This window comes from Coptis chinensis, chromosome 3 (genome assembly GCF_015680905.1).
Source record: "Coptis chinensis isolate HL-2020 chromosome 3, ASM1568090v1, whole genome shotgun sequence".
In the NCBI taxonomy this organism is placed as follows: Eukaryota; Viridiplantae; Streptophyta; class Magnoliopsida; order Ranunculales; family Ranunculaceae; genus Coptis; species Coptis chinensis.
In genome coordinates, this window is record NC_141458.1 from 22,294,028 (window position 1) to 22,320,205 (window position 26,178).

At 34.5% G+C, this 26,178-nt stretch overlaps 1 protein-coding gene across 35 annotated transcripts in view; it reads right to left on the reverse strand.

Annotated features, from left to right (window-relative positions):
* Positions 1–449: 449 nt before the first annotated feature.
* LOC147508631 (nucleolin 2-like) overlaps positions 450–26,178 on the reverse strand; it is a 29,154-nt gene continuing 3,425 nt past the window's right edge. For 2 of the 35 annotated variants that reach the window (XR_015218098.1, XR_015218101.1), the window contains 14 exons: positions 26,072–26,138; positions 23,452–23,553; positions 23,044–23,151; positions 22,836–22,939; positions 18,456–18,541; positions 18,016–18,177; positions 17,256–17,349; positions 11,419–11,509; positions 11,289–11,341; positions 11,090–11,181; positions 1,237–1,376; positions 1,019–1,159; positions 845–913; positions 456–678 (listed from right to left, as the gene is read on the reverse strand). Coding sequence is in view for 4 of the 35 variants with exons in the window: in XM_086601050.1 (XP_086457176.1) it covers positions 1,369–1,376; positions 1,957–2,040; positions 2,188–2,240; positions 11,090–11,181; positions 11,289–11,341; positions 11,419–11,506 (378 nt within the window). In the remaining 31 variants the exon portion in view is untranslated. Of the gene's footprint in view, positions 679–844; positions 914–1,018; positions 1,160–1,236; positions 1,377–1,956; positions 2,041–2,187; positions 2,241–2,975; positions 3,071–3,122; positions 5,871–9,175; positions 9,467–11,089; positions 11,182–11,259; positions 12,109–17,255; positions 17,350–18,015; positions 18,284–18,455; positions 18,542–19,861; positions 20,044–22,835; positions 22,940–23,043; positions 23,152–23,451; positions 23,554–26,071; positions 26,162–26,178 lie in introns of those variants that run through there. The other 33 variants (XR_015218109.1, XR_015218110.1, XR_015218103.1 and 30 more) reach the window with 33 other exon arrangements.

Below are 26,178 nucleotides of genomic sequence, written 5' to 3' on the forward strand. Positions count from 1 at the left end.
TATATGCTGCAAAACTACCAAGACGCTATTGCAATTTGTCGATGGGCTGGATCTCCTAATCTATTCATAACTTTTACTTGCAATCCTAAATGGCCTGAAGTTCAAAAATGTATTGACAGGATTGCTCCCGGATATACACATGTCGATTTCCCTGAAATTGTCGCTAGTGTTTTTGAGATTAAGCTGCATGAACTTATGACGGATTTGCAAAAATGTAAAAGGTTCGGAAAAGCTTGGGCGGGTAAGTAATTTACTAATTTAGTTGTTTTTATAACTTATTCTTTAGTAATTTTTAACTTTTTAGTTAATTTGTAGACTTTATGACTATCATATTGCTAAGAAAAAAATATCTCCCCCTTCAAATATATAATTAATCTATAAATAGATGCTGAATATTGAAAAAAAATATATGCCTAAATGATCCAAACAAGAAAGCAGTCTATGATAACGTGTTGTAATATAGACAGACACATACCTAGCTTTGATCTCTTGAAATCTACATGAATGATACGAGTTTGGTCAGCTCCTTAGTATACCCTATGCTGCATAGAAATTTTTGGTAGTCGCCTTCAATAGCATCATAGACTAAGCCAGGACTTACAGCCTTTACATGATCAATATGTCCAGCACCATAACCCAATTCAGCATCTGGGTTAGTTGTTGGATTTAGGGGGAAAGCTACAAACACCAAGAAACATAAGTGCTTACAAGAGTTAGAACAAGTGAACAACCACATGAATTGAATGAATGAAGAAACATAAGTACTTACAAGATTAATAACACGTGAATAAACATGAATTGAATGAATAACAAACAAATAAATCTTTATTGCAGCACAAAGTACCTGTAGTCATAAGGGCAGACTTGATTGGTGAAGGTGACCAATCAGGGTGGAAAGTCTTCACGTAAACACCTGCACCACTAACATAGGGCCATGACATAGAAGTCCCAGATATGATGTTATACTAGAAAAGCTACAAACAATACTCGAAAAGGCATACAAGAGATTAGTTCTTGCCTGTTTAATTTCAGGTACTTTTTCATACCAGGAAAGATTAACCATGATCCTTGCCTCAGTAGTGTTCTTACATCTCACAATGTCACCCATTTAAAGTCCCCAACAAAGAGCAATATTTGTAGAAGTCTCTCTTTAGTCATTCTGAACCAGGGGAACCTAATAGTAAACATCACAAAACTTATATAACTTTCAACCTAAATAATTTATTGCAATCATACCATGTGGCAAAGACTCTTCATTCTTCAAATATGTGTAGAACATCTTCAAGAAAATTTCTACACAAAACAAAACTATTTCTGTACAGTTCACATTCGTCTTTGGAGTTTGAACGAGCAGTTTCTGCACATACTTTAGCAGCCTACCACAAGAAAACATCACAGTGAACATCAAACAAACATATCAAGAGACGAAAAAATAAGTCATGAACACATTAAAACACATTCAAAAGTAAAGATGATGAGGGTTAATATAGCTTAAAGGAGTGATCTGTATAAGTTTTCTCCTTACAACTGAGGATCAGCAAGGAATCAAATTTTTTATGTTATTACCTTTCAAGTCAGCGTATGAAAGACTATTGACACCTATTTTAAAAGCCCAGCCTAGTAAAGTTTACAAGTAAATCAAGTAGTAATTTTCAATATAGATACACACAAATTCATCCTAATAAGTCTACAAATTGTTTTTGTTCTAATGTACTTCCCATATGGCTATATGGAATAGCATCCTAGGTTTCCATCCCCTTAAATCCCTATATACCCATCCTTTTTCACTATAGTTTTAATAACATCAGTAATTGAACTGTTGGTAAGCTGTCCAGATAACAGTACAGTTAGAAAAACATTTTAAATAGTTTCCTATCAAAAGTATATATCCAATATACTTGATAAAAGGATCATGATTTGACCACGACATATTAGCCTTCATAGATTATGACATACCAAAAGTAGTGTATAAACTTAACAAATGCCAATTTACATGTCTTCTAGCTCTATCTTCATGTTGTACCTTACTCCCTTCACTCCCTAGAAAAGATTAATAGTTTATCAAATTTGACGTATAAATACCGCAGTCAAAGCACTTGAAAACTTTTAATACACCTTAACTGATAATAACTTAGCTCTATCATTGCCTAAGTGTAATAACTATAGAGTTGATTAACAATGAAGTACCCAAGGACACCACCATCTTTACAAATTCCACACTCCCACCCAAGGAACCGTACCTATATAAAAATCAAATAAAATAGTCAATAGATTGAAGACCAGAAAAACAAAAAAACAACTCTTGGATACAAAATCAATCTTCAGAATAAAAAAACTGGGCTGCTTCTTTCGTCAGGGTACACACTTCTTGCATTCTTGCTTAAAAAATCTATACATTTTTCGATAAGACTGTCAAATATTAGATCTGACCACAAGTCTGTCAAGACATGAATATGACACTTGAGCTAGGATATAAAAATGTCTTAGGGTACCCGACATCAATGGGAACTGTTCAAAAAGACAAAAACTGGTAGTTTATCTCAACTTCAAATATCGAAACTACGATTGAATTTTATGTCCTGCATTAACAAAAAACAAACATATAAAGCATGGTTCAACTAAGAGAACATCACATTTCCTAGGAGCCATCCCTGTTTTAAAGCACTTTTACCCCAAAAGCTCAATACAAGGGCACAAAAGAATATACAGACACAAAGAGTGTCCATGATCCATTCTGTTCAGATTCATGTTGGCTTTTGTTTATATAGCAAAAAAGGAGTAGGCGGGTTAGCACACTACTACCAGCATCCAGCTGAAATCCAACATGACTTCAAACACAAATGTCTTAGGTCCAAAAGTAATGTCAGGGTAGAGACTACACCACCATTTTGCACTAACCAGAGCTCTACCTCACTCTGACCTCTCATACATAGAAGCAAGAAGAGTTATACTCTTAATCAACGTATATGGGGTACCTGAGAATAGAGGTCGATCAGGACACAAGTGCCGATACAATCTCTAAAGGAATACGATGGGTACCCCTGTTATTTCTTAGTCTCCTTTCCGCATGCTTCAAAAAATTGTCAAAACTCATAAGTGCAACAGAAAAGCTACCCCTTCAATAGGGAATGAATAGAAAATTCTAAAATGCTGAGAATCAATCGAAAACATAAGAAATTAAGATGAAGAATTAATAATTTTGAAACAGATATACCAAAAGGAATAGTCAATCAAAAAGTGGTGAAGTGGTCCACTTCTTAGTTTATTTCCATTACTTCTGTTAGTTTACAACTTCTTTACATAACATCTGTAAACAATTTGTTGCAAAGTCTTTATATTTACTGTTAAGTTTTAGTAAATATTATATTATTAAAGTATGAAAATCTGATACTAACTTCCAATTAATTGCAGCTTTCTACACAATAAAGTTCCAAAAGAGAGGCTTGCCCCATGCTCATATCTTGTTGGTTTTGGAAAATTTAGCAAAGTCTTCCACCCCTTCACAAGTCAACAGAGTTATATCTGTCGAATTGCCTGACCCTGCTGACAAAGTTGCGTATAATGCAGTTGTGGAATTCATGATTCATGGTCCATGTGGCCAGTCTAAACCAGATTCTCCTTGCATGGTAAAAACTGATGATGGGAATAAAAAATGCTCTAGGCACTATCCGAAGCCATTCTGTAGCGAGACAACGATTGACGAAAATGACTTCATAGTCTATATGAGGAGAGACAATGGTCGAACTGCAAAAAAAGATGGAATAACTCTTGATAACAAATGGGTCATTCCACACAATGTGGACTTGATTGTGAAGTTCCAAGCCCACATAAATGTTGAACACTGCAACAAAGCAAGGTCAATCAAGTACCTATTCAAGTATATTAACAAGGGAAAGGATAGAGCATCTGCAAAGATTGTTGAGAATGTAGTGACAGACAATAACAGTAAGGAACAAATTGTCAGGGATGTTGATGAAGTATCAAACTTCTTAGACTATCAATTTCTTTCTTCTTTTGAAGGAGTTTGGAGGCTTCTAAATTTTGATATACAGTACAGAAATCCGAGTGTCGAGCACTTACCATTCCATCTTGAAGGTCAAAATATTGTATACGACAGTGAGAAAGATGATCCAAAAGTAGTAGTGCGTCATGAAAAAGTGTCCAGAACAAAGTTTACAGAATGGTTCAAGGCAAATGAAGAGTATGAATTAGCCAGGACACTTACGTATGTTGATTTCCCAACTAAATTTGTTTGGAAAAAAAAAAGTATAATAAGTGGACTCTAAGAAAACGAGGAAAATCAATTGGACGAGTTTACTACGCACATCCTACATTAGGGGAAAGGTTCTACTTAAGAATGTTGCTTAATGTTGTTAAAGGACCTAGGAGTTATGAAGATATTCGTACAGTTAATGGAATTCCACATCCAACTTTTAAAGCAGCGTGTCAGGTAATTTTCAACTACTTCAATTGTCCATCTACTACTAACAACTTTTTTGTGACATAGTATATATGTCATTTGACACCAGAATATATATTCTGTCGTACTTAATGATATTTCCTCCCACCCACCTTAGGTTTGGAACATGGATCCCATTTCACAGCTACTTTATTTGTCAAACACCGCTGACCAAATACTTTAGAATCATTTCACATTTCTTTATCAAGCTATTTGGCAAATCATATATGTACACATTTTGTAAATGGATATTTGGAAAGAACAGATTTAGCAAGCACAACTCTCTCTTGAAAAAGTACATTACCTTCTCACCCTATAGCCCTCTTCCTTATTTTGTCAACCAAGTCAGTGAGATGAGCAGTCTTAACCCTATCATGCACCAAGGGTACCCCCAAATACTTTTCGGGAAAGCACCCGGGCAGTTTTTCATGCAAAATATTACTTGCTTTCTACTGCCTGAGATGTGCCATTCCTAATGAGTCTACTTTAAGTCCTGTTAATGGCCTGGCTAGAAATATTTTGATATCTCAACTTGAACTTGGTCCTGTTATATTTATCCTTAAAAGATTAACTGCCTGAGATGTGCCATTCCTAAATAGAAGCATGGCCTTAATTTATTTGCTTTAGTGGCCAAGATCTCATCATTGACATTGTATCACTAAACATAAGAATAATGCAATGTTGATGATAATTAAAATGTGATTATCAAGTTTTTCAGTTTATATTATGTAATCCTTCATTTTTGGATTACAGGCATACGGTTTGCTAGAGGACGACATTGAATGGAATGATGCTATGAAGCAAGCCAGTGAGTGAGCAAATCCATCTTCTTTAAGAGAACTTTTTGTCACTTTAATCTTGCTGTGTGAGGTTACATCTCCAGAAATACTTTTTGAAAATCATCAGAAAAGCCTTGGTGAAGATATTTTGTTTCGTTACAGAAAAACCAACCACAACCAAAGTCTCCTGCTAAGTGATGACCAGATAAATAATGATACTCTTTGCGAGATTGAGAATATCATGGTTTGTAGGGGGAAAACACTTACAGATATTGAAGGTTTTCCTAAATTCAATATTTCTTCACAAGAATCCTATGGTAACAAATTGATTACTGAAGAATTGGATTACAACTGCTTAGAGTTGCGCAACGAACATATAAAACTCTATAACGGTCTCAACAATGAACAGAAAAATGTTTACAACTGTGTAACTGATGCAGTTGAGATGCAATCTAGAGGTGTTTTTTTTGTCTACGGAAGTGGGGGAACTGGGAAAACATACCTTTACAAGACTATCATTTCAAAACTCCGTTCTGAAAGTAAAATTGTTCTTGCAGTTGCTTCTTCGGGAATATCATCACTTCTTTTACCAGGTGGACGAACAGCGCATTCATGGTTTAAAATTATGATACCTACAGATGAGACCACAAGTTGTGTCATTTCTCATGGTTCAAAACTACACAAGCTTATTTCAAAAGATGACCTTATTGTGTGGGACGAAGCTCCAATGACTCATAGGCACGGCTTTGAGGCCGTTGACCGTACTCTGAAAGACTTATTAAAACCAGATACTAGAGATTTTGGTGGAAAGACATTTCTCATGGGTGGAGATTTTAGACAGATTTTGCCAGTCATACCAAGAGGTAAAAGAATTGATGTTGTTAAAGCTTCCATTAACAAATCAAAACTTTGGAAAAACTGGCAAGTTTTTCACTTGAGTGAAAACATGAGACTCAAGAGTGATGTGATGGACTATGACACTGTTAGTTCTGTAGATGAATTTAGCAAATGGGTTCTAGATTTAGGAGATGGGAACCTTCCTGCAAAGGCGATGAACGAAGAAATAGAGCCGACTTGGATCAAAATACCTGATGACTTACTAATTCCATAAAGTGACAACTCAGTTGAAGATATCATCAGCACCATTTATCCAGATTTGGTGAATAAGTATACAGAAGTTAAGTACTTGAAAGAGAGGAGTATTCTAGCACCGAAGAATGACACAATAGACGAAATAAATTCTGCAATTGTTTAAAAAATTCTTGGAGATTTAAAAAGCTACTTAAGTGCAGATTCTTTATGTCCAATCCCAGGAAAGTGCGCAGAACAAGATGTTCTGTATCCAACAAAATTTTTAAACAGCTTGGAATTTTCCAGAGTACCCAACCACAATTTGAAGCTTAAGCGTGGAGTCCCTATTATGCTGATGCGAAACATGAATCAAAGTGAAGGACTGTGTAATGGTACTAGACTCACAGTGACAAATATTGCTCCAAAAGTCATAGAAGCAACAATTATTACTAGAACAAAGATAGGAGAACCAATTTTTATTCCCCGAATGATTATGTCTCCAAGTGACCCAAAATGGCCTTTTGTCTTCAGGAGGAAACAGTTTCCTGTCAAAGTTTGTTTCGCTATGACTATAAACAAAAGTCAAGGTCAGACTTTTGATAAGGTTGGTGTTTATTTACCAAGACCAATTTTCACACATGGCCAGTTATATGTTGCTGTCTCACGAACCACCTAAAGAAAGGGATTGAAATTCCTAATAAAAAAAGACAGAAATGAACCTGAAGGATGCACAAAGAACATCTTGTATAAAGAAGTTTTCAATTCAATATGAAGATATCAACTCAAGGTATGTCCTAATTTCGCTATTTTACATTCAAGATAAATTATATACAAGATTAAAATAAAAACAAGTTAAATAAATATATATTAATTTCTTGCCTAATACAAATATTTAATATGTTTTATAGGAAAGAATGTATGGATTGGATTTAACAAATTGGAGATGCCAAGCTCTGACATAGTGACTGCCATAATGACATGGCAGCATATCTCCTGCGGATCAGATCTATTGTTTCATTTTAGGTCTAGGGTACAAGCTGTAAAAGATTGTTGAGTTTAATCTAAATAGGTCTACTGGCGTTAAATATGGTGGTGCTGCAAGGGACCATCTAGCTGAAGTTGTCTTGCCTTTTTGTGGTGGTTCTGGAAGGAATTCTGTTGTTTTTCAGGAGCTACAAGCTATAGAGAAAGCGTTGCAAGGATGTCAACTACATGGCTTTCGCAGAGTTGATGTTAGTTCCCACTTTATGCAAAACCATGATCAGCAACAGTTAAAGTTTCAACATTTTGCTACGCCATATCTTCTTGCAGCTCCACCAAGTCACTCAACATTATGGGTTGCAGTCTATGGCCCTAAACTCTCTCCACGAGTATAACCTCCACTTTTCTATTTTTTTCGAGTGTGTTTATTTTTCAAGAAATTACATTCTCACTTAGACATTTTGATGTGATCTTAATAAGATCTTTGCACTATTTTATTTTATTAAAGGGTGAAAAGACAGCAAAACACAACAGCCTTATCTTTTATCATAACAAATTGGTCAAGTACAAATTGTTGTACATTGAGAATGCGGAGAACCCCATGTGACATTGGCTGATCACGAATTAAAGTATGGGAAGAACGTATTAGATTTTTCACCTTTTCTACTTTGGATAACACACTCCAAATTTTGTGTGTGTTCCTATTTAAAAGTTTGTGTTGCTTAGTGCAACTGTGCTGGAGTATCAAAATAGCTGTGTGTGTATGAAGGCAAAGGCTATTCTTGGGAAAAGAGCAAGAAAACCCGCAAGTAATGTTGGTGCTTCCTTAAGATTACTTTTGTTGTTTTATTGGTACTGTAGGATTTATCAAATAGACTCTAGGAAGCTCTTAAATAGATGTTCTGTCAGCCATTCTTACTTTGGCATTGTGTCAATCCGCGTGGTTGGTCATAACCTGTCAATCTGTAGACACCCCATTTTTGCACCCCAGGCATAATTCATTCACGATTTTGCCTTGAATTAAATTTGATCATATAAGGTGATTTACTTTATAGAGTCTTCTTTTCTACATCAAACTTCTTTCTTTTCATCTTCTTTTCACGTTTTTAGACTCCCCTCATCATGTTCTAGCTATGGCTGAAGTTTTGTGGCTTTCTGAGTTTTGAGCTGAAAATGACCAAAATGCCCCTGTAACCCTTTGGAGCCCAAATCTCGTTTTTTCCACTCTTTCTTTGGATAAGATTATTTCATATTTGAATTCCCCTTGAAAAATCCTTCGAAATGAGTACAAACTTGCCTAGGTTCCTTTTGGATTTTAAAAACCCTAATCTTGCCCTATCCCGTTTCAGCCCGTTGTGCGCACTGTTGAGTGCAATGTTTTTTTTTTGGAGTAAGATTTCGACCCAAGGGTATTTTTAAGAGTTCATGAACCTTCCTAATGGATTAATTAACATTTTTTTTTGAAAAGAGTTTGCCTAATTTTGACCCAGTCAAAGGAAATTTGCAACATTGAAAATATGGTCAAAATGGGCCTTTTCGTAGATTTTGGACCCGTGCTCATGGGCTGTGGATCCAGCTCGAGTTGGACCTTTTCATTAGGGTTTCTAACCCATTTTCAAGCCTCTAAAAACCTAAAGAACCTTCTTTATTTGTTTGATTTGATTTGATCCCTAAAATCAAAAATATTCTAGAGAATATGCCATTTTGGAGCTATGTTTGGAAACCCTGGATTATGGGCTCATTGAGGACGTGTAGGGCTTGATTTTTTGCCCTAATCCATCTGAAATATCCAAAGATCAAGGGCCTAGATCGCACCCCTTATCCCACCTCTTGACTCAAGGGCCAGATTTAGGAGGTGCAACCAGAAAGAGATCAAGCCATTGGATTTTTCTTCATCAACACTCAGCCATTGGATCAAACTCATTACCATATTTGAATCCACACCCAAAAGCTATAAATATGGGTCTCATTCACCCACAAAAAACAATCTAGAGCAAGCTAGAGCTAGGAATTCGGAGTTAATAATCTGGACCTAGTTATTCAGAGCTAATAGCCTTCTTTTCTTCAGTGTTCTTCATTTTTTTTCTTTCTAGTTCTTCATTTTAGCCTTCTTTTCTTCTCGTCGATCTTGAGTAGAAACTTCTTTTCACCAAAAGTTGTTTTTTTCTCAAATCACCTATTTCAATCTAAAAATCACAATTGTCAATTCAAGATCAAGTTTATCATCAATCAATCAATCAATCTACAATCAAGTATGAGGCAACATTCCAAACAAGGTGACATCTTTTTTTTTTTCTCTTTTATTTCCTTTAGCATTGCATATTAGGTTATTTTTTTTTTAGCATATAGTTATTAGTTTTTAAAATAATTTAGTGAAGATCATCCAACTTGATAGATTAATTTTTCAAGCTTTCTTCATTTGCCTATCTTAACACATTACACCTCAAGAAAAGTAAAGCTGGTTTTACCAGGCGAGTGTGGGTGCCTAACACTTTCCCACATCGTACCTTGACTCCCAAACCCAATAATTATCTAGTTTCGAGGGCTAGTCCTTCACATAGGTTTTACTCAACTTTTCCTTAATAAAGTTAGTGGCGACTCTAAAATCAATTGCATAGACCTAGGTACACATTTTTGTGCGTACACAATCTAATCTTGCTTAGTGTCAATACCAGCACAAATATGTGGACCTGTCTAGAAGCGCTCAGTGCTGCCGAAACACGTGGAGGCAATATTAGGAGGAAGAGACAGAGACTTGATTCTAGACTGGAAGTCTAAGACGCAAGAAGAGGCGGATGGAAGATCAGCAAGTTGAAAGAGGGAGGTTTCTTTCAAGTGTTGTGCAAGAACGATGTCATAGAGTCGTTTTTGTTGTTGTTGTGTGTGATAGTGATTAGATCTGAAGCTGTCCTATTCCTCTTATCTTACTCAGATACTTTGCTAAAAATAATGCATTAAATGCTTTGAAAGCTGTCCTAAATTTTATCATCGTAATTGAAGAGGATACGTTGGCCTCCTCAGTTGGGTTGTTGGCTTATAATTTCCAAGGAAACATTTAAGAAGTCTTATACAATTAAAAGTCTAAAGCTAACTCAGTTCTTAGACAATTAGAAGTCTTATACAATTAGAAGTCTAAAACTAACACAACACTTGACAGTCTTAGAAGTCTTAGAAGTCTATTATTACTTTAACTATCTCAATACCTACGGATGTTTATCCAGAAAAACAACTATAAATCACAAACAAAAACCATACTCCACTAATCTACAAAGCTTCTCTCCTCAAATTAACGAAGGTATTATTATAAAAAAACAAGTAGTATAAATATAAATCCTACGATTAATCAAAATATTTTGAGAGTTTCTAAATTCTTCTATTGTATATTGCAGGTTATTCTATAATTCAAGTCAAGCAATCATACAGGTTCAACATATTCCTTTTATTTACAAAATTTATAAAGTAACATATTCCTCTTTTGTTTCTTCAACTTTTGTTTATGTAACTTTTTTATTTGGGATAGGATATGTAACTTATTTTAAATTTCTAATAGATCTGAATATTTTTTAATATATTATTATTATGCTTCAAGTGAAGATTAAGAAGTTATTTAGAACAGAATAATGTTGAGCAAGTGAGTAACATCCACTCAACAGTGAACCTAGGGGGTAAGGCCAACGACAATATGAACGCTTTGTATCATTCCTAGATTTAATTGCACGCAACAGCCACCATTGCAGTGTAGATTGTAGTAAAAATAATATCTCATAACAAGAAAATCACAAGGAAAATTTTTACATACCCCTTCAAAGCACCGGATTCGTAATCCTTTGGGAGAGACACCCTTGCGACCTCCCCACAGGATGCAAAGTGCTCCTGCAATGTGCTCTCAACCTGCCACCAAAGGATAGGTGAGAATAGTATCCAATTATATGATTTTAGTAGATAGAACAATGTTCAACAAAACTCTACCTCTTGAGACTTCCCTGATGTGTCAAAACCTCGAACAAAAACCGTAAGACTTTGGCATCCCTTCTGATATGAGTTTGTCTTTCTGCATTGGCATAATGAGAATTAGCAGTGAGAAGACCAAATAAAACAATTAAAAACACATGTAATATCAGCAGTAACCAGATTGCAGGGTATTAAATGAACCCCTTAGTCTGGAATAATCAAGCCTCAGCTCCCGGTCATATAACTCCTGACCATTCAATTCCATGGCCTAATATAGAAAGACAACAAATAAAAAAGAAATATTAGGGAAAGGATTAACACCGCAAAAAACTATAGACTCCTGTCCTACTCAAGAGCCACTTTTTAAGGATCCTTATGATATAGACAATCCACAAAGAAGCCAATGCGCTTAACTTTCTTCCAATTGGGTATTTGGAAAAAATTATCCCATACAGTTTCAATGAGGACTGCTACTGATGGGTATAGATACAAAAAATGCTAATCTCCAATTGTACATAGGTGAAAGTTGGACCTCAGCACGGAATTAAAGTTCTATAATGCCAATAATATAAACATAATGATTCAATAGACATTCAGAGATAACAGAAATTGCGTAGGACCAAAAGCAATAGCAGGGCCAAGAAAAAACGGTATCCCAGGGATCAAAACCTCAGCTCAATGTGCATAAAATGCTGCAAATCCAATGGGTGCAGTAAACTCATGATGAATTTTATGTATCTTTTCATACCCCCATTTACAATGCAACAACCTATGTATCCAATAATCTTCCACTATAAAATACACAAACAATTGCATCACTATCTCCCATCCTGTTGGTAACCTCAAATCTGCCCTTATCCCAACCCACTACAATAACAATAACAACAAACAAAATATCAATCAACAGAAAATCAATAAATAAAAATCGAGATTGTTGAAATATATTTTACCTTGATGGTGGGGTAAGAAACAAGTTGTAAAGGGCCAACGAATAAGAAAAACATAAGCATGACATCTTTATAACATTTAAGCATATCAGAATTGGGGATTCTAACTTTGGGTTGGATTTTATATTGTTGAATAGTTTTGGAATTTTTGAGTTCCAAGAGAAGTAATGGAAGTGGGACTAATGAAAAGATAAAGAATAAAAAGATTATATTGTGACAAAATAAATAGTAATCTGATTTTTTGGCGGAGTAATTAAACCATAATGTTTCTAGGTAGGTTAAGTTTTTGCCTAAGAAGAGTTCACGCTAAATCAACTAAAGATATTCTATTAATTCAAATGACTAAATATGATTTCAAACTAAAAAAATTCAAGTATCCACTAAGACAAACACTATGGGTATATGGGCAGAAACAAATAAGGTGGTCTCCTTATTATAAAATACATAGATAGCAGTAACAATATGTGGAGCATAAACAGTTCCAGCACCAGAGTTAGCAAATATGGTCATCAAAAAATGCTCTTTGACATTGAATGGTCCTGGATTCATAGTGAATTCCCATCGAGTTCCCTTGAAGAATACGTGTTTAGTGATTGTTGAAGCCATTAAATGTCCAAGTGGTACCATGACAATTTGAGCTGATATAGTTGTGATTGTTAAAGGCTCTTTTCTGTACCAGAAATTTTGGTTTAGAAATGAGAGCAGAACACAAGATAATGTTCCAAGTACCCACATTCGAAAGGTTAAAACAAGCAGGTCAATCCCTCCTGTACCCCCTTTCCTCCTGTACCGCTCAAGTGTGCCATCAGAGTGAGTCTTCACTTTATATACCAACTTAAGCCCTATAACTTTCTTACCCTCAGGAAGAGGGACCAAATCCCGAGTCTATGTCTGCTCTAACGCTGATCACTCTTCTGCCATTGCTTGCTGCCAATGAGGTATATTGGATGCCTCACGATCACCCTTTCCAGATAGTAGGTTCATGAAAGGAATGAACAAATTGCAAAGAAAGGATCAGAGTTCAGAGTCAAGGTCTCAAAGGGAGCAAACCGTCGCGGAAACTTGATGTTCCCTTACAGGATTTCTCCAAACACTTACCCCTCGTTATATGATAAGGGGACCGGAAGGATCGACATCCAAAGGAGCAAGATCAAGAGTCGGCGGCATTTCGATATGGCGAGTATCTTTCCCTCCCTTAATACCCCCGTGTTAGAACTTATTGTATACCGGGTGGGACATCGATGCAATCTTTGAAGGTACATCAGCGTAAAGGAGTCACATCAGTTCCAGCCCAGCTTGAAGTGGTGAGTTTCATCATAAAACTGTGGGCAAGCAAAGCACGGGTCGGGCCCAAATTCCACTGGGTAAAGTCCTACTCCTACCTCCCCCATACCTCTCCCATCGATGATGATTCAACTATAATTAGCTCAATCTCTTTCTCGGTGATGATACCCAGATCTCGATCCAGTTTCACTCCTTTCCCTATGGTCAAGCTGTTTAACTCCTTAGCACAAGCGCTAAACGATAATAATACCTTTCTAAACTTGACGTGAATCTTATGCTAGTCATCAAATTTCAAGATGGCGGTGCCCGAGTGTCTATTTGTGATTTATTATGCAATAATTTCTCAATCAATATATATTAATAGTTTTTTGTTAAGGAACTAATTCACAATGTTATAATATTGTTTCGCAGACATTACACAATGGAAAATAAATACACAGGACTTGCCGAGCTCAACCAAAAAACAGACAAGACAAGTGTATAGTGAAAGCACATGTCAGCAGATTGTGGTTCCCTTTTAATCCGTTAAACAGAAAACAAACTTTTGGAATAGACATGCTTCTCATTAATGAAAAGGTCATAAATATACATTTAATTAATAATCACTTTTTTTTACTTAATAATTTAATTTTGAAATCATAGGGAGATCAAACCCATGCCAAGGTACATGACAACCTAAAAGACAAATTTAGAGAAAACTAGAAGAGGAAAAATTTTATACTTTTGAAAATTTTGAAGTGGACAAAGAAGACAAGAATTACCGTCTGGTACGATTTAACTGCAAAATTATGTTTACAAAAGCAACTATAGTAACTCCTACCAACGAAGATGACAAGAGTATTGAAAATTACAAGTTCACTTTTGTTGGATTCGAAAAATTCCTTACAACAGAAGATGCCTCAGCATGTGACTTGAAAGGTATTTTATAAACTTATTATTTTTTGTATATTTTAATAATGCATATTCGAATGATCTAACAATATTTGTAATACAGATATAATAACAATTTTGAAAAAAATTAGTAAAAAAAACCTACAAGGTTACAGAGAAATTACTTTAGTAGACGAAAGGTAAACATTAATTCAGAAGTACACAATTTTTTCTTCTATTATTAAATTGTATTTTACAATTTGGGATAATCTACAGGGGTTATGAGAAGAGCGTGGCATTATGGGGAGAAATGTCCGATACAATTGCTAATATAAGCAATAAGGAAGAAAATGATATTGTCATTTTGACATCCCTATTTCTAAAAAAGATTGGAAGTAAGTTTAAGCTTTAACATCATCTTTGTATTAGTTTCCAAAAATAATTGCTATCATACTAAACTGTTTCCTATTTAATAGTGCAATTTCAAGTGTGTGTCTCATCAGCAACAAAACTTTACATAAATTTGGATTTAAAATATGTTCATGAAATGAGAAAAAGGTCATTTATGACCAGTTTTATTTACAAAATTTTCAATTATTCATATTTTCTATAATGATTCTCTTTTTCAATTGTGAAGATTTGAAGACCCTGATAAAAAAAATTGGAATAGAAAAAACAGACAACGAAGAACCAATTTCATTAGAGGAAAAAATGAGCAAGAACAGGATAACAATAGAAGAACTCATAAGATATGGGATGGAACCAACCAATCAAGTTAGCCATTTAGTATTACATTATTTTTCATATATTTTCAATATCATATGACTTATATAGTTAGTTTTGTAATCTATGACTTTTTACAGGAAAAGGTCTTCACATGTAGAGGAAAATTTGTCAAGTTGTTAGGAACCAACTGGTACTATCAAATTTGCGTTAAATGTATTGTAAAACACGTTGATAGTGGTTCAGAACATACATGCACAGATTGTGGAGCCAAATATTTAAAACCAAAAAAGAGATAAGTCTTCCAACAAATGTCTAATAAAAAGGAAATTGAGTACAAATATTTTAAATGTTTTAATTTACAGATACCTTTTAAAACTACGAGTTGAGGATGAAACTGAAATGACTGCTTTCTTAGCTTTTGGTAACAAAGCAAAAGATATTGTGAAAGTACCAATTGCAAAAGTTCTTGATTTAGAGAAAAAGGCAAGTAAAGCATAAACACGTTTAACTTTATTTCAATATTAAATTATTATTAACTGTTTATTATATAATTTGCAGGATCAAGATTTCGATGACATTCAAAAAGAACTTGACAAAAATACTGGTAGTGATTGGATATTTCAAGTCAAACTCAATAAATATAGTATGCATGAAAAGTTTCCATCATTTACCATAACAAATATGGTATCTGAAGATAATAAAGATGCTAAATCAATGACAGAAAATGCCAAGGTATGTTCAAATTTTATTACACTTCCTCTTCTGAATATTTGATTTACTATGTTCAAATAATCCAAGAAATAACCCAAACAATGCTCAAACAATATTTGCCTGAACTTAATTACTACACGGAAGTACAAAAAACATTCTCAAATAGAGAGCAAACTTCCATGCGTTGATATTGCTTAACCTCGAATATTGATCTGTTTCTAATAAAGTAAAATATCAAAGTTCTAATATACAAAGATTTAATTGGTTGGTTTAGGACTTTAGGTGAAAAGGAAAGAAGGTCAATAAGTAGCTTTTTTATTGTTATATCTATCTTTTACCGATTGATAACCTCTAATTTTGATATCTATCTAATTTAGATAAGTATTAATTAATAAAACTTCTAATCAAAGTGAAACCTCTAATTTTGATATCTTATCTAATTTAGATAAGTATTAATTAATAAAACTTCTAATCAAAGTACAAGTCCAATACAAGTATTGCACTAAGACAAAAATACGCCAAAGGAAACTTATAAATACAACTCAACCATTCATAAGTACAGAAACCTCCATCACAAAACTCAGAGCTACAAAGCAAAAGTACCAAGAAATTAATTTTTTTTTCTGTGAATTAATAATTATTATTGTGTTCTAAATCTAAGAACTTAGTTTGAATTATATTGTTCTATCAGTAGCTACTAAGATTATTTAAAATAATGCAGGTAAACCACATGGATACCATAGATGTGGACTTAACCAATTGCGGATCGATAAATGCTGGAATGATGATTAGTGAAACATCAACTGATGTGTGGAATACAATAGAGCAAAATAGACTCTGTTACTACAAAAAAAACAAGAATACTATTTATTATGAAGACTACAAGGGATTGACATATGAGGTGAGTTTATGTGTGGTATAAGGATTTCAAATAAAGAATTAAGTTAGTTGATAAATTATGATTAAAATTGGCAAGAAATAATGCAGGTCAATACACCACTACGACATTATTCAATGATACTTGAACAAGAAAAAATCGATATTGACTTCCCAAATCATTATATTTGGAACAAGAAGACAAAGGTATGTCACATGTTTTTTAAACAATTTTTTTTTTATATAGTTTAATTTTTAGTTTTAATTTTAAATTTTATTTATGTATTAGGAATGGATTTGAAAAGAAACAGAGAAGATCAGTAGTAGTGATTATTTTTTCAACTATCTTAACAAGGCATAGAAAAGAGAAACGCTGTCAATCGGAGATAAACTAGATAAGTATCTACTGAAGACATGAATGAAGATATATATTGAGATTGTCAGAGTTGCAAAAGGATACCGACTACGTAAAATAAATTTAGGAGATTTTGGTCACATACAATGTTCTGCATATTTGGATTTAATATATTTTATTTCTTTTAAAAAAGACAATCTTACCTTAATTGACTTGATGTGTATAAATAATGTTCGCAAACTTACATGTATAGCTGGGAATACCCGAAGTCCACGTAGGTCACTGCATGTTGCAGCCACAGCCTGACTCTCCAATGCCTCAAAATTTATGGGAGAATCACTGCAGTAAAAAATAAGTGATTCAAGACAAGTTGTACCTGTCTCCAGAAAATGAGATAACCAGTCTATTTCATTATCATCAACTTTGCATTCGATCAATTCCAACACTCGAATTTGTCTGAAAATCCATAATTTAATACAATTCATAAAGCAATTACACTTCAATTCTCTTATCAAATTCACATAAGCATTCTTATATATATCCTTAAAATAAAATCACACCCCCCCCCCCATTGTTCTTTTATGGATCTTAAAATTACGATTCACATGTTCTCATTCAACACAAAACAATCTCAATACCAACTAGACCCAAATATTTAATTTCCTACTACACAAACAGATCTAACAAATTGAACTAAAACAAACTAAAGCATACTCAATTAAAAAGAATCAACTTATATACAAAAATCTTGCTTGGTATATATATATAGACAACATTGGAGAGAAATCCATGGTGGGTTTTATACTAAGCAGGAATTCAAAAGGAATTTTTGATTTGTGTTGTTACAAAACACTGCTAAGAAATACTGTGGCCTCAGTTACATTTGTCATAATTTTACACTACTTAAAGTTACAGACTTACGGGGATGTATATCGTCCTTTTCTTTAATCAGTAAATACATATGTGAGTAAGCAAGTAACTGATAAAGATGTGTATAGTCATCACCTAAATAATCCCAGCCTTGCAGTTGTGTATGTAGCTTGCCTCAGCAATCCGACTGACAAAGAAGCTCAATCTGCTGTGACCGGGGCAACACAAAGAAGCTAGCGTTTAGAGTGTTGCACCGCCACTTAGTACCTATCAGTAACATCATAATTGCTCCAATAGCTGCGCCAATGACGACAACTGACTTGTGAGGCAGGGCACAGTGGGTTCGAAGAGTATAATTATTCCTCACTCAAAATGATATTGAATATGATTAAGAAGACACTAGCTGGTAAAATGAACAGAACACGGCCCCATTAGAAGGTGAACCTGACTAGATGCAAGCATAATGGTTGACTACGCCTAGGACCAAATTATGAGAGACTTTCTTTTTATGATTATTGTACTTTTAATGTAGGAAGCAAGTAAATACATCAATCTATGAGGACAACTTGGCCTACCTACAGTGTTGCTCAGATGTTGTTGTCATTTGCATGGTTTCGCAAGTAACCAGATGCTCCACAACTTTAGCAAGTAAACTAACGACCTATAGACGCAAAATAATGAGGATCCAACTACAAAATTTAAAAAATAGCTGAACAATTGGTCAAGAGATATTATAATATACAAGGTTATTATAGAAGATTAACAGCAACTTCAAAACAATGAAATTCAGTACAAGATCACAGCAATCATGGTTTTGCAAATCTAACCAAACTCTGCAAAACCTTTTAACAACATGAGTACATGCATCACATCCACCCTGCTTCTAAAGCATAACACCTTACCTGGAAGATTCAAATAATGCATAGTATTTCTGATTTAAGTATCTTATACGCCAAATATAATTAACTAAAAATCATAACCTTAACAATATGTTCATAACTTTAATAATCTAAACGTACTAAGATACTTAAATCATATATGCGAGATATATATATAATCTGCATGAGGAAAATAGGACCGTAGTTGAGCGGTTGGAAGCAAAACGGGAGGAGGTCAGGAAGGATAAACTGCTAAAGAAAGAAGATAGAAAGCTTAGAAACCAAGTATCCGAAGTATTAGGCAGTGATAGTAATTGGGAGGAAAGGGAGGGGTGAAGGGTGGTGCGCTGGAAAGTTGATTGTGTTAGCTTGGTGGCTCTCTATGGGATGTGATTGTTTATTTTCTTTTGCCTTTTGTGCCTTATTTGTTGTATTTCGCCCTTAGTCCTGTGCTGCTGTTGCATTTTTTTCTTCTTTTTTGGTTCTGATTTGGTACCTGGGGAGTTGGGACTGGGATACTTGGTCTTAGGTTGTTAGCTTCTAGCTAACTTCCCAAGAATTATTGTAATATTTGTGGGACAATATCAATTTAGTAACTATTATGGATTAAAAGAAAACAAAAACACAATATTAACTCTAAGTAGCATCAATGAATAAACTAATGCACCCTTTCATAAGCAATCATTCAAGTCATGTCGACCTACTTTACCTAATCATTGTTTAAACCCCCGTCTTTTTTATTCTATTGCCTTTTTCACATATTGTATTCTCAAGCTTTAGATTTTTGTTCCCTTTTTTACAATGGCACAATCAGAACTCATTGCTAATAGAGAAAATAAGGTCGCACTTACAACCACACTAACTAATAACACTAAAACAGATTCGCTATACTACCACTAAACAATTATCCCCACCAAATGAATATGAAACCATCAAACCTTATCACCCTGAACAAGATCACAAGCGCTGCCATAGGACCATAAGCATAGAGTAGGCTAAACCATTGAAGTATAATATCTAACAAGGAGCCTCATCTTCGAAAAGGATGTTTCTAATGTTAAATTTTACCTCAAATCTATTTCCCGGTTTCCATCAATTCATACCTTTTCTGCTCTCCAACTACAAACTCGATGCTGTGCAAAATATTTCTTTTCTTTTCTTTTCTTTTTTTCCATCAAAGCAAAGCAATGAAAATATAGCACATCTGACATCTGTGTCAGTCTAGAAAACTCGAGGGAAGTCTAACCAGCAAATAGCCCATTGGTGGAATGGAACACAAGACAGCCTATTCAAATGACAAAAAGGAACCTCTCAGACAAATCAAGAAGATTTATCAATGAGCAGTACACAAATTCATTGGTAAAGCAACACGAAATAGGGAGACATTTCTTTGTTGTTAAGGAAAACCGGTGAACATGCAGATGAGAGAGAGAGAGAGATTGTAGACTCGGAAATACTTAAGGTGATTCAAACTACAAAAGGTGAAAATAGGGATTATTATCAAAAAATAACGCTAATAGCAATAATAATGCTATTAATAGTTATAATCATAATCATAATCATAATCATGATGACTATAATAATAATAATGGATTATTTTAGCCTAGACGCTTTGATTTTCTTCTGAAGAAGTAGAATAATTTAATCTGCTACTAAGAGAATTTCAATGGAGCTCTCATAGTTTGCAAAATTGCAAGTGCAGTAACAACTAATGACACATGGAACTGTCCCATGAAGATAATTTTGATTCATAGTCATGATCCTCTCCCGACCCCGACTGAAAAAAAAAACAAATACAAAAGAAAAGGAAAAATAAAAAAAACTAAAATGTCTGAAGTCAACAAACGCCAAAAGTTACATCAAAGTCACCTAGCAAGCAATTAAAGTTAATAAGCCTTGCATTTACTTTATATATTATCCTCATAAAAAGACTTCAGGTAACTAGAGGATACTGAGTATCATCCCATAGAACTTCCTGTTAAGTGCTTCAAGCATGTGAGCCGCGCTCAAGAGGAATGGATAATGCAACATGATGTACATTAGAACACTAGAGAGCATTTTATTGCATGGAAACCTTTAAAGTTTAAAGTTTGTGTATTGGACTGAATACTAAAAATCATAGCCTTCTCATACTTTGGCTGGTAATGTGAACTTCATCCCATACAGCTCAAAAGAAAATGCAATAACACAACTTGCAACGGATATGTTAAAGTAAGACTTAAACCTTCTATTCTCAGCCCCGGGATATATCATAGTAGGTAAGTATAATTTATGGCCATGAACATGATAATCTTCTATATAAGAACTATTTAGAATTGTTGATTTCATTAGTCAAAATTCCCGGTAATCCAACTTACACGTTTCTGCAAACCAACGGTCATATAAGAGTATCCAAAAAAGCAATGGAATAGTATTAGTTGGCAATTAGTTAATTTTGCCTTACGGAAATAATGCTCGAACTAAAAAGGCTCATATTACTACATGTAATAAGATACATTTCCATAAGCGGAAGATTTTGTCTTTAATGATCCACTGATAAATAGTCAACTTCACATTGTTCTAAACACCAATTTATTTCAGTTTTCAACTAAAAACAAGGTCTTGCTCAACTATTCAATGGAGGCACAAAGCACAGATGCTTCTCATTTACCACCAGCTGGTCCTTGGAGAGTCACACGTACTGTAGTTTTGGCTTTGCCAGCCAAAGCCCAGCAGGGGTTACCTAGAACTCCCTCCTGCAGATTCTGTCCTAACAGATTCTCCAGTTCACAGGCGCTTGGTAGACACCAAAATGCCCATACACACGATGAAAATGGAGAACAACAGAGACCGAGGATTTCTGACGCGGGGATGCGTTATTATCGGTACAATCCCTTTGATGTGTCATCTTCCAGTGTGTCTAGATCTGATCCTAGATATGGATTCTCTAATAGACTGTCCGGCACTGGGATGCAGTTGTTTCAGTAACCCTAAACAATCCCAACGCCTAGACCAGCAAACCATTCTGAAACCCTTATTCGTCCCACCAGCAGACCATTCCCTCACAGCTGAGTCAAAAATTGCTTACTCTGTAAGAAGAACCAAGGCATTCGTATTTCACATTTGTCCATCTCTAGCTTTGAAAGTTGTCCTATTCCTCTTATCTTACTCAAATACTTTGCTAAAAATAATGCATTAAATGCTTTGAAAGATGTCCTAAATTTTATCATCGTAATTGAAGAGGATACGTTAGCCTTCCTCAGTTGGGTCGTTGGCTTATAATTTCGCAACATTGTCCAAGGAAAATTTTAAGAAGTCTTAAACAATTAAAAGTCTAAAGCTAACTCAGTTCTTAGACAATTAGAAATCTTATACAATTAAAAGTCTAAAACTAACACAACACTTACAGTCTGAGAAGTCTTAGAACTCTATTACTACTATAACTATCTCAATACCTACGGATGTTTATCCAGAAAAACAACTATAAATCACAAACAAAAACCATACTCCACTCATCTCTCTCCTCAAATTAACAAAGGTATTATTACAAAAAACAAGTACTATAAATATAAATCCTACGATCAAAATATTTTGACATTTTCTAACTTCTTCTTTTGTATATTGCAGGCTATTCTATAATTCAAGTCAAGCAATCATACAGGTACAACATATTCCTCTTATTTACAAAATTTATAAAGTAACATATTCCTCTTTTGTTTCTTCAACTTTTGTTTATGTAACTTCTATGTAACTTTTTTATTTGGGATGAAAACCTTGGGTAGGTAAGTAATCTACTACTAAATAACTTTCTAAAAGTCATTTATTTTTTAATAGCAACCTTATTGTAATTTAAGTTAATTAATTTTTAATGTCTTTTAAGTAAACTTTTTTTTTTTATAATAATTATTTCGTAAGTTCTCGACTTTATTTCTATCATCTTGCTAAGGAAATAAACAAGGTCACCTTCACATACTTAATCTCTATAAAGATGCTAACTATAGAAAATGTACCAAGAGACCAATTCATAGATGCCTAAATGAACCAAACAATTAAGCAAACTATAAAATAACTCGCTGGAAGATAGGAATATACACATACCTAGCTTGAAGCTCTTGAGATCTTCTTGAAGGCCCCTTCAAATGAACTAGCTTAGCTCTATCTTCATGCTGGAGCCTACTCCCCTTCTCACTTTCTTGGTTCAACTTCAAATAAGTAACCAAACTATAAGATAACTCGCTAGAAGAAAAGCGTAGTTTATCAGGCTTTGACATGTAGAAAAACCAAATAAGTTTGCCATTACACATACCTCACAGGAAGCACTTGGGAACTGCGTGAAGCAACTTCAAACGACCTAGCTTAGTTGTATCTTCATGCTTGAGACTACTCCACTTCTCACTTTCTTGAGTCTAAGTTCCTTTGACGACAATATAACGAAAAATCAAATCAAGGAATATATAGAAATAGAGAAAACAACGGAATGCAATGAACATTGATTCATTTTTATTTCTTGAACAGTATACAGTTCACTTAGACCCAAATCGGAAAAGATTACCCCATTAACAAGATGCTAAAAAAGGCTACTCCCAAAAGAAAGATAACGGAGTAATGGTAGCTTTCACAAAGACAATTGTAATTGAACCAAGATTGGCTCTTAGTATGCTGACTGGAGCACTTTCAGTGCGTAAAAGAGCATTAGAGAACTAGAGCGCAATACCACATATCTGCTGGTGTGTGACGAGGGCAGTGAAGCTCCTTTAGAGCGCCCAATTGTTTCAGCTGATTCAGATTGTTGGCTTTCAGCACGTAGTTCTACCATCTACAAAGAATGAAAGTTCTATAATGCCAATAATATAAACAGATAATATATGTGTATATAAATATATGTAAAGGAGTTACTAAGATTTAAAGGAAAAAGAGAAAAGAACAGTAAGAAAAGCTAGGGACATGTAAATTAAGGAGAATGTTACATCATTGTATGCAACCTTACTAGGTAGGCCTCCTACATACATACCAATCATGTATTCATGTGCACCGCCCCTAAGAGTACAAGCTTATTAGACGAAGCTATAGTAGGTTAAAAAGGGGGGCTCCCATTTATATAGCCAGGGTGACCTCCCTTCATACGTGCACAGTTCCAAATGGTCTAGGGTAGTAGCTTTCTTAGCAGCTTGGTCAGCTGAAAAATTAGCTTCTCGCCAAGTAGATGATATGAACAATTGTAGAAAGCTTTGTACCACTGAAAGCCAATTATAGGACTCTTGATTTTGGAAATTCAAATTCAAATGACTCGCCCACACTGAGACACAGATGTATGATTTTTCATAGAGCTATTACTTTACTTTAGTCGTTTCTTTTATGATATCTTTTATTAGCAACCATGAGAAAAGCTTATTATACGCGTCAATGGCTCCTCCATTGACATTTAATTTATAAAATCTTTTGTCTATTTTCAACACTCACCTCAACCACCTAATTTTCAAACAACAACATCAAATCCCTAATCATTTAAAAAAGTCGCCTCCTTGCACACTTAGATGACGTTGTTTCTACTCTAAACATTCTAAACTAAAACGTATTCCTAATCTTGATAAAATTATTTATTGCAGAGAAATGGATTACACCAGAGTTATTCAAGCTTCAAGAATAACCATACTAAATACCGTACTACTATCACTTGGTATTTATGAAGAACCTATATACAACACCATTTTAGATGGAGACAAATTTACTTCAAATGTGACTATACAAGTACAAGTTTTAGGCACAAATGAAGAAATGATTGAAACTTTCACAGGAACTCCTGAAGTAACACAGTTGAAATCAGAAAATGCAGCAGCTGAAGAAGCACTTGATTATTTGCATCATATCAATGAATTCGAAATCAGAGACTTCAATTTCAAAGAATTATTAATGAGACGTAGTCAAGTTGAAGAAGCAACAATCCAGATAAACAATCTTGAAGAGAAAAATCATTATCTAAGTGTACTACTACAATCTCTTCAAGTTCACCACATTGGCGTTCAGCAACAATTAATTGATTTGGAGAAACAGAACATCAATTTGAAGAAAGCTGGTACAAAATATGCGGAAATAGTCAACATTATAAAAGACTCCAATTATCGCAAAAGCTAATGATATTGCACAAACTCTCACCTAGAAAAAAACTCAATCGAGTAGAACTGCAATCCGATTGAAAACTTATTATTTTGAATATTAGTTACTTTGTTTTAAATATGAAGAAATTATCTTTTCTTAGTTGAATTCTCATATGCATTTAGCCGTTTAACTGCATGTATATGTCTGAATGTTGTATCTTACATAACTTTTTGCTTTGCAAGTTCTTGAAAAACTAAGCATCATATCTTAAATGACTGCTCTCTAATGGATTTGTCATTGACAAAAAACCCTTTCTCTCTCAACCTCCTAACAGTGCTCTCTGCTTTTTGGACCCCTTTGTCCTTGCAAAAACCATCAATCAAAGTGGTAAATGTGGAGGCATTGGGGAAATGACCAGCCTTCAACATCTAAACACAAAAGTCAGCAGCGTCCACCAAATTTTTGCCTCTACAGAGCCCCTGAATCAAGATGGAATAACTTAAGGCATTGGGAGGGATGCCATTGGTCATCCTGCTCAACAGAGAGCATGCTATATTACAACCATTGATTCCCATTAGATGACAGAAAAAAACTTAGATAGACTCCTAATGTGCTCAGCTAGGCATTCAGAATTCTAGCAATTTGTAAGGAGTAAGTTTGCACTTCAAGCCACCAACGATAATCTGGCCTTGAGAATAATTCAGTTAGTAGGAACGTTAACCTATTGAGCTCTTCTGAAATCATATTCTAACAGGAATAGTAGCAGTTCAGAATCAAATCTTAGAGATTGAGGGAGGCAAACCATTGCCATTTCTGCCCTGTTAATATCCTATTTATACATTTTGCAGGAGATTAAGGATGCAAATTCAGTATTGAGAATAACATGGAGACTGAAAGCCATATGGAGAGTGGTGGGCGAGAAACTAATCATGCAGGAACATGGTGTTTTAACGATAACACCACTGAACTATATCAAAAAGTGATCATCCTAAAAAACAAAATAAAATAGATCTATCTACACGACTCAAAGAATTATACTATCTACATGACTGGACAAAATGCACTCAAAAACATCTGTCTCAAAAATGATTTTTGTTTTCTTCAGAAACTTTGGAAGTTTACAACAAATCAGTCCAAGATTTAGCAGGCATTTACAAATACAAAAAGAAAGGTGTTAAACATGCATGGTTACCCAAGCAATAAAAAGACTTTCTTCTCGAGACCATAACCTTACATACCTTTCAAGCTGTTTGAGTTCTTTGTGCTGTATTGATTGACAGAGATTGAAGTCTTCCACAGCCAATTCTAGGAAATGTGTGTTGTCAACACTAATAGGCCCATAAAA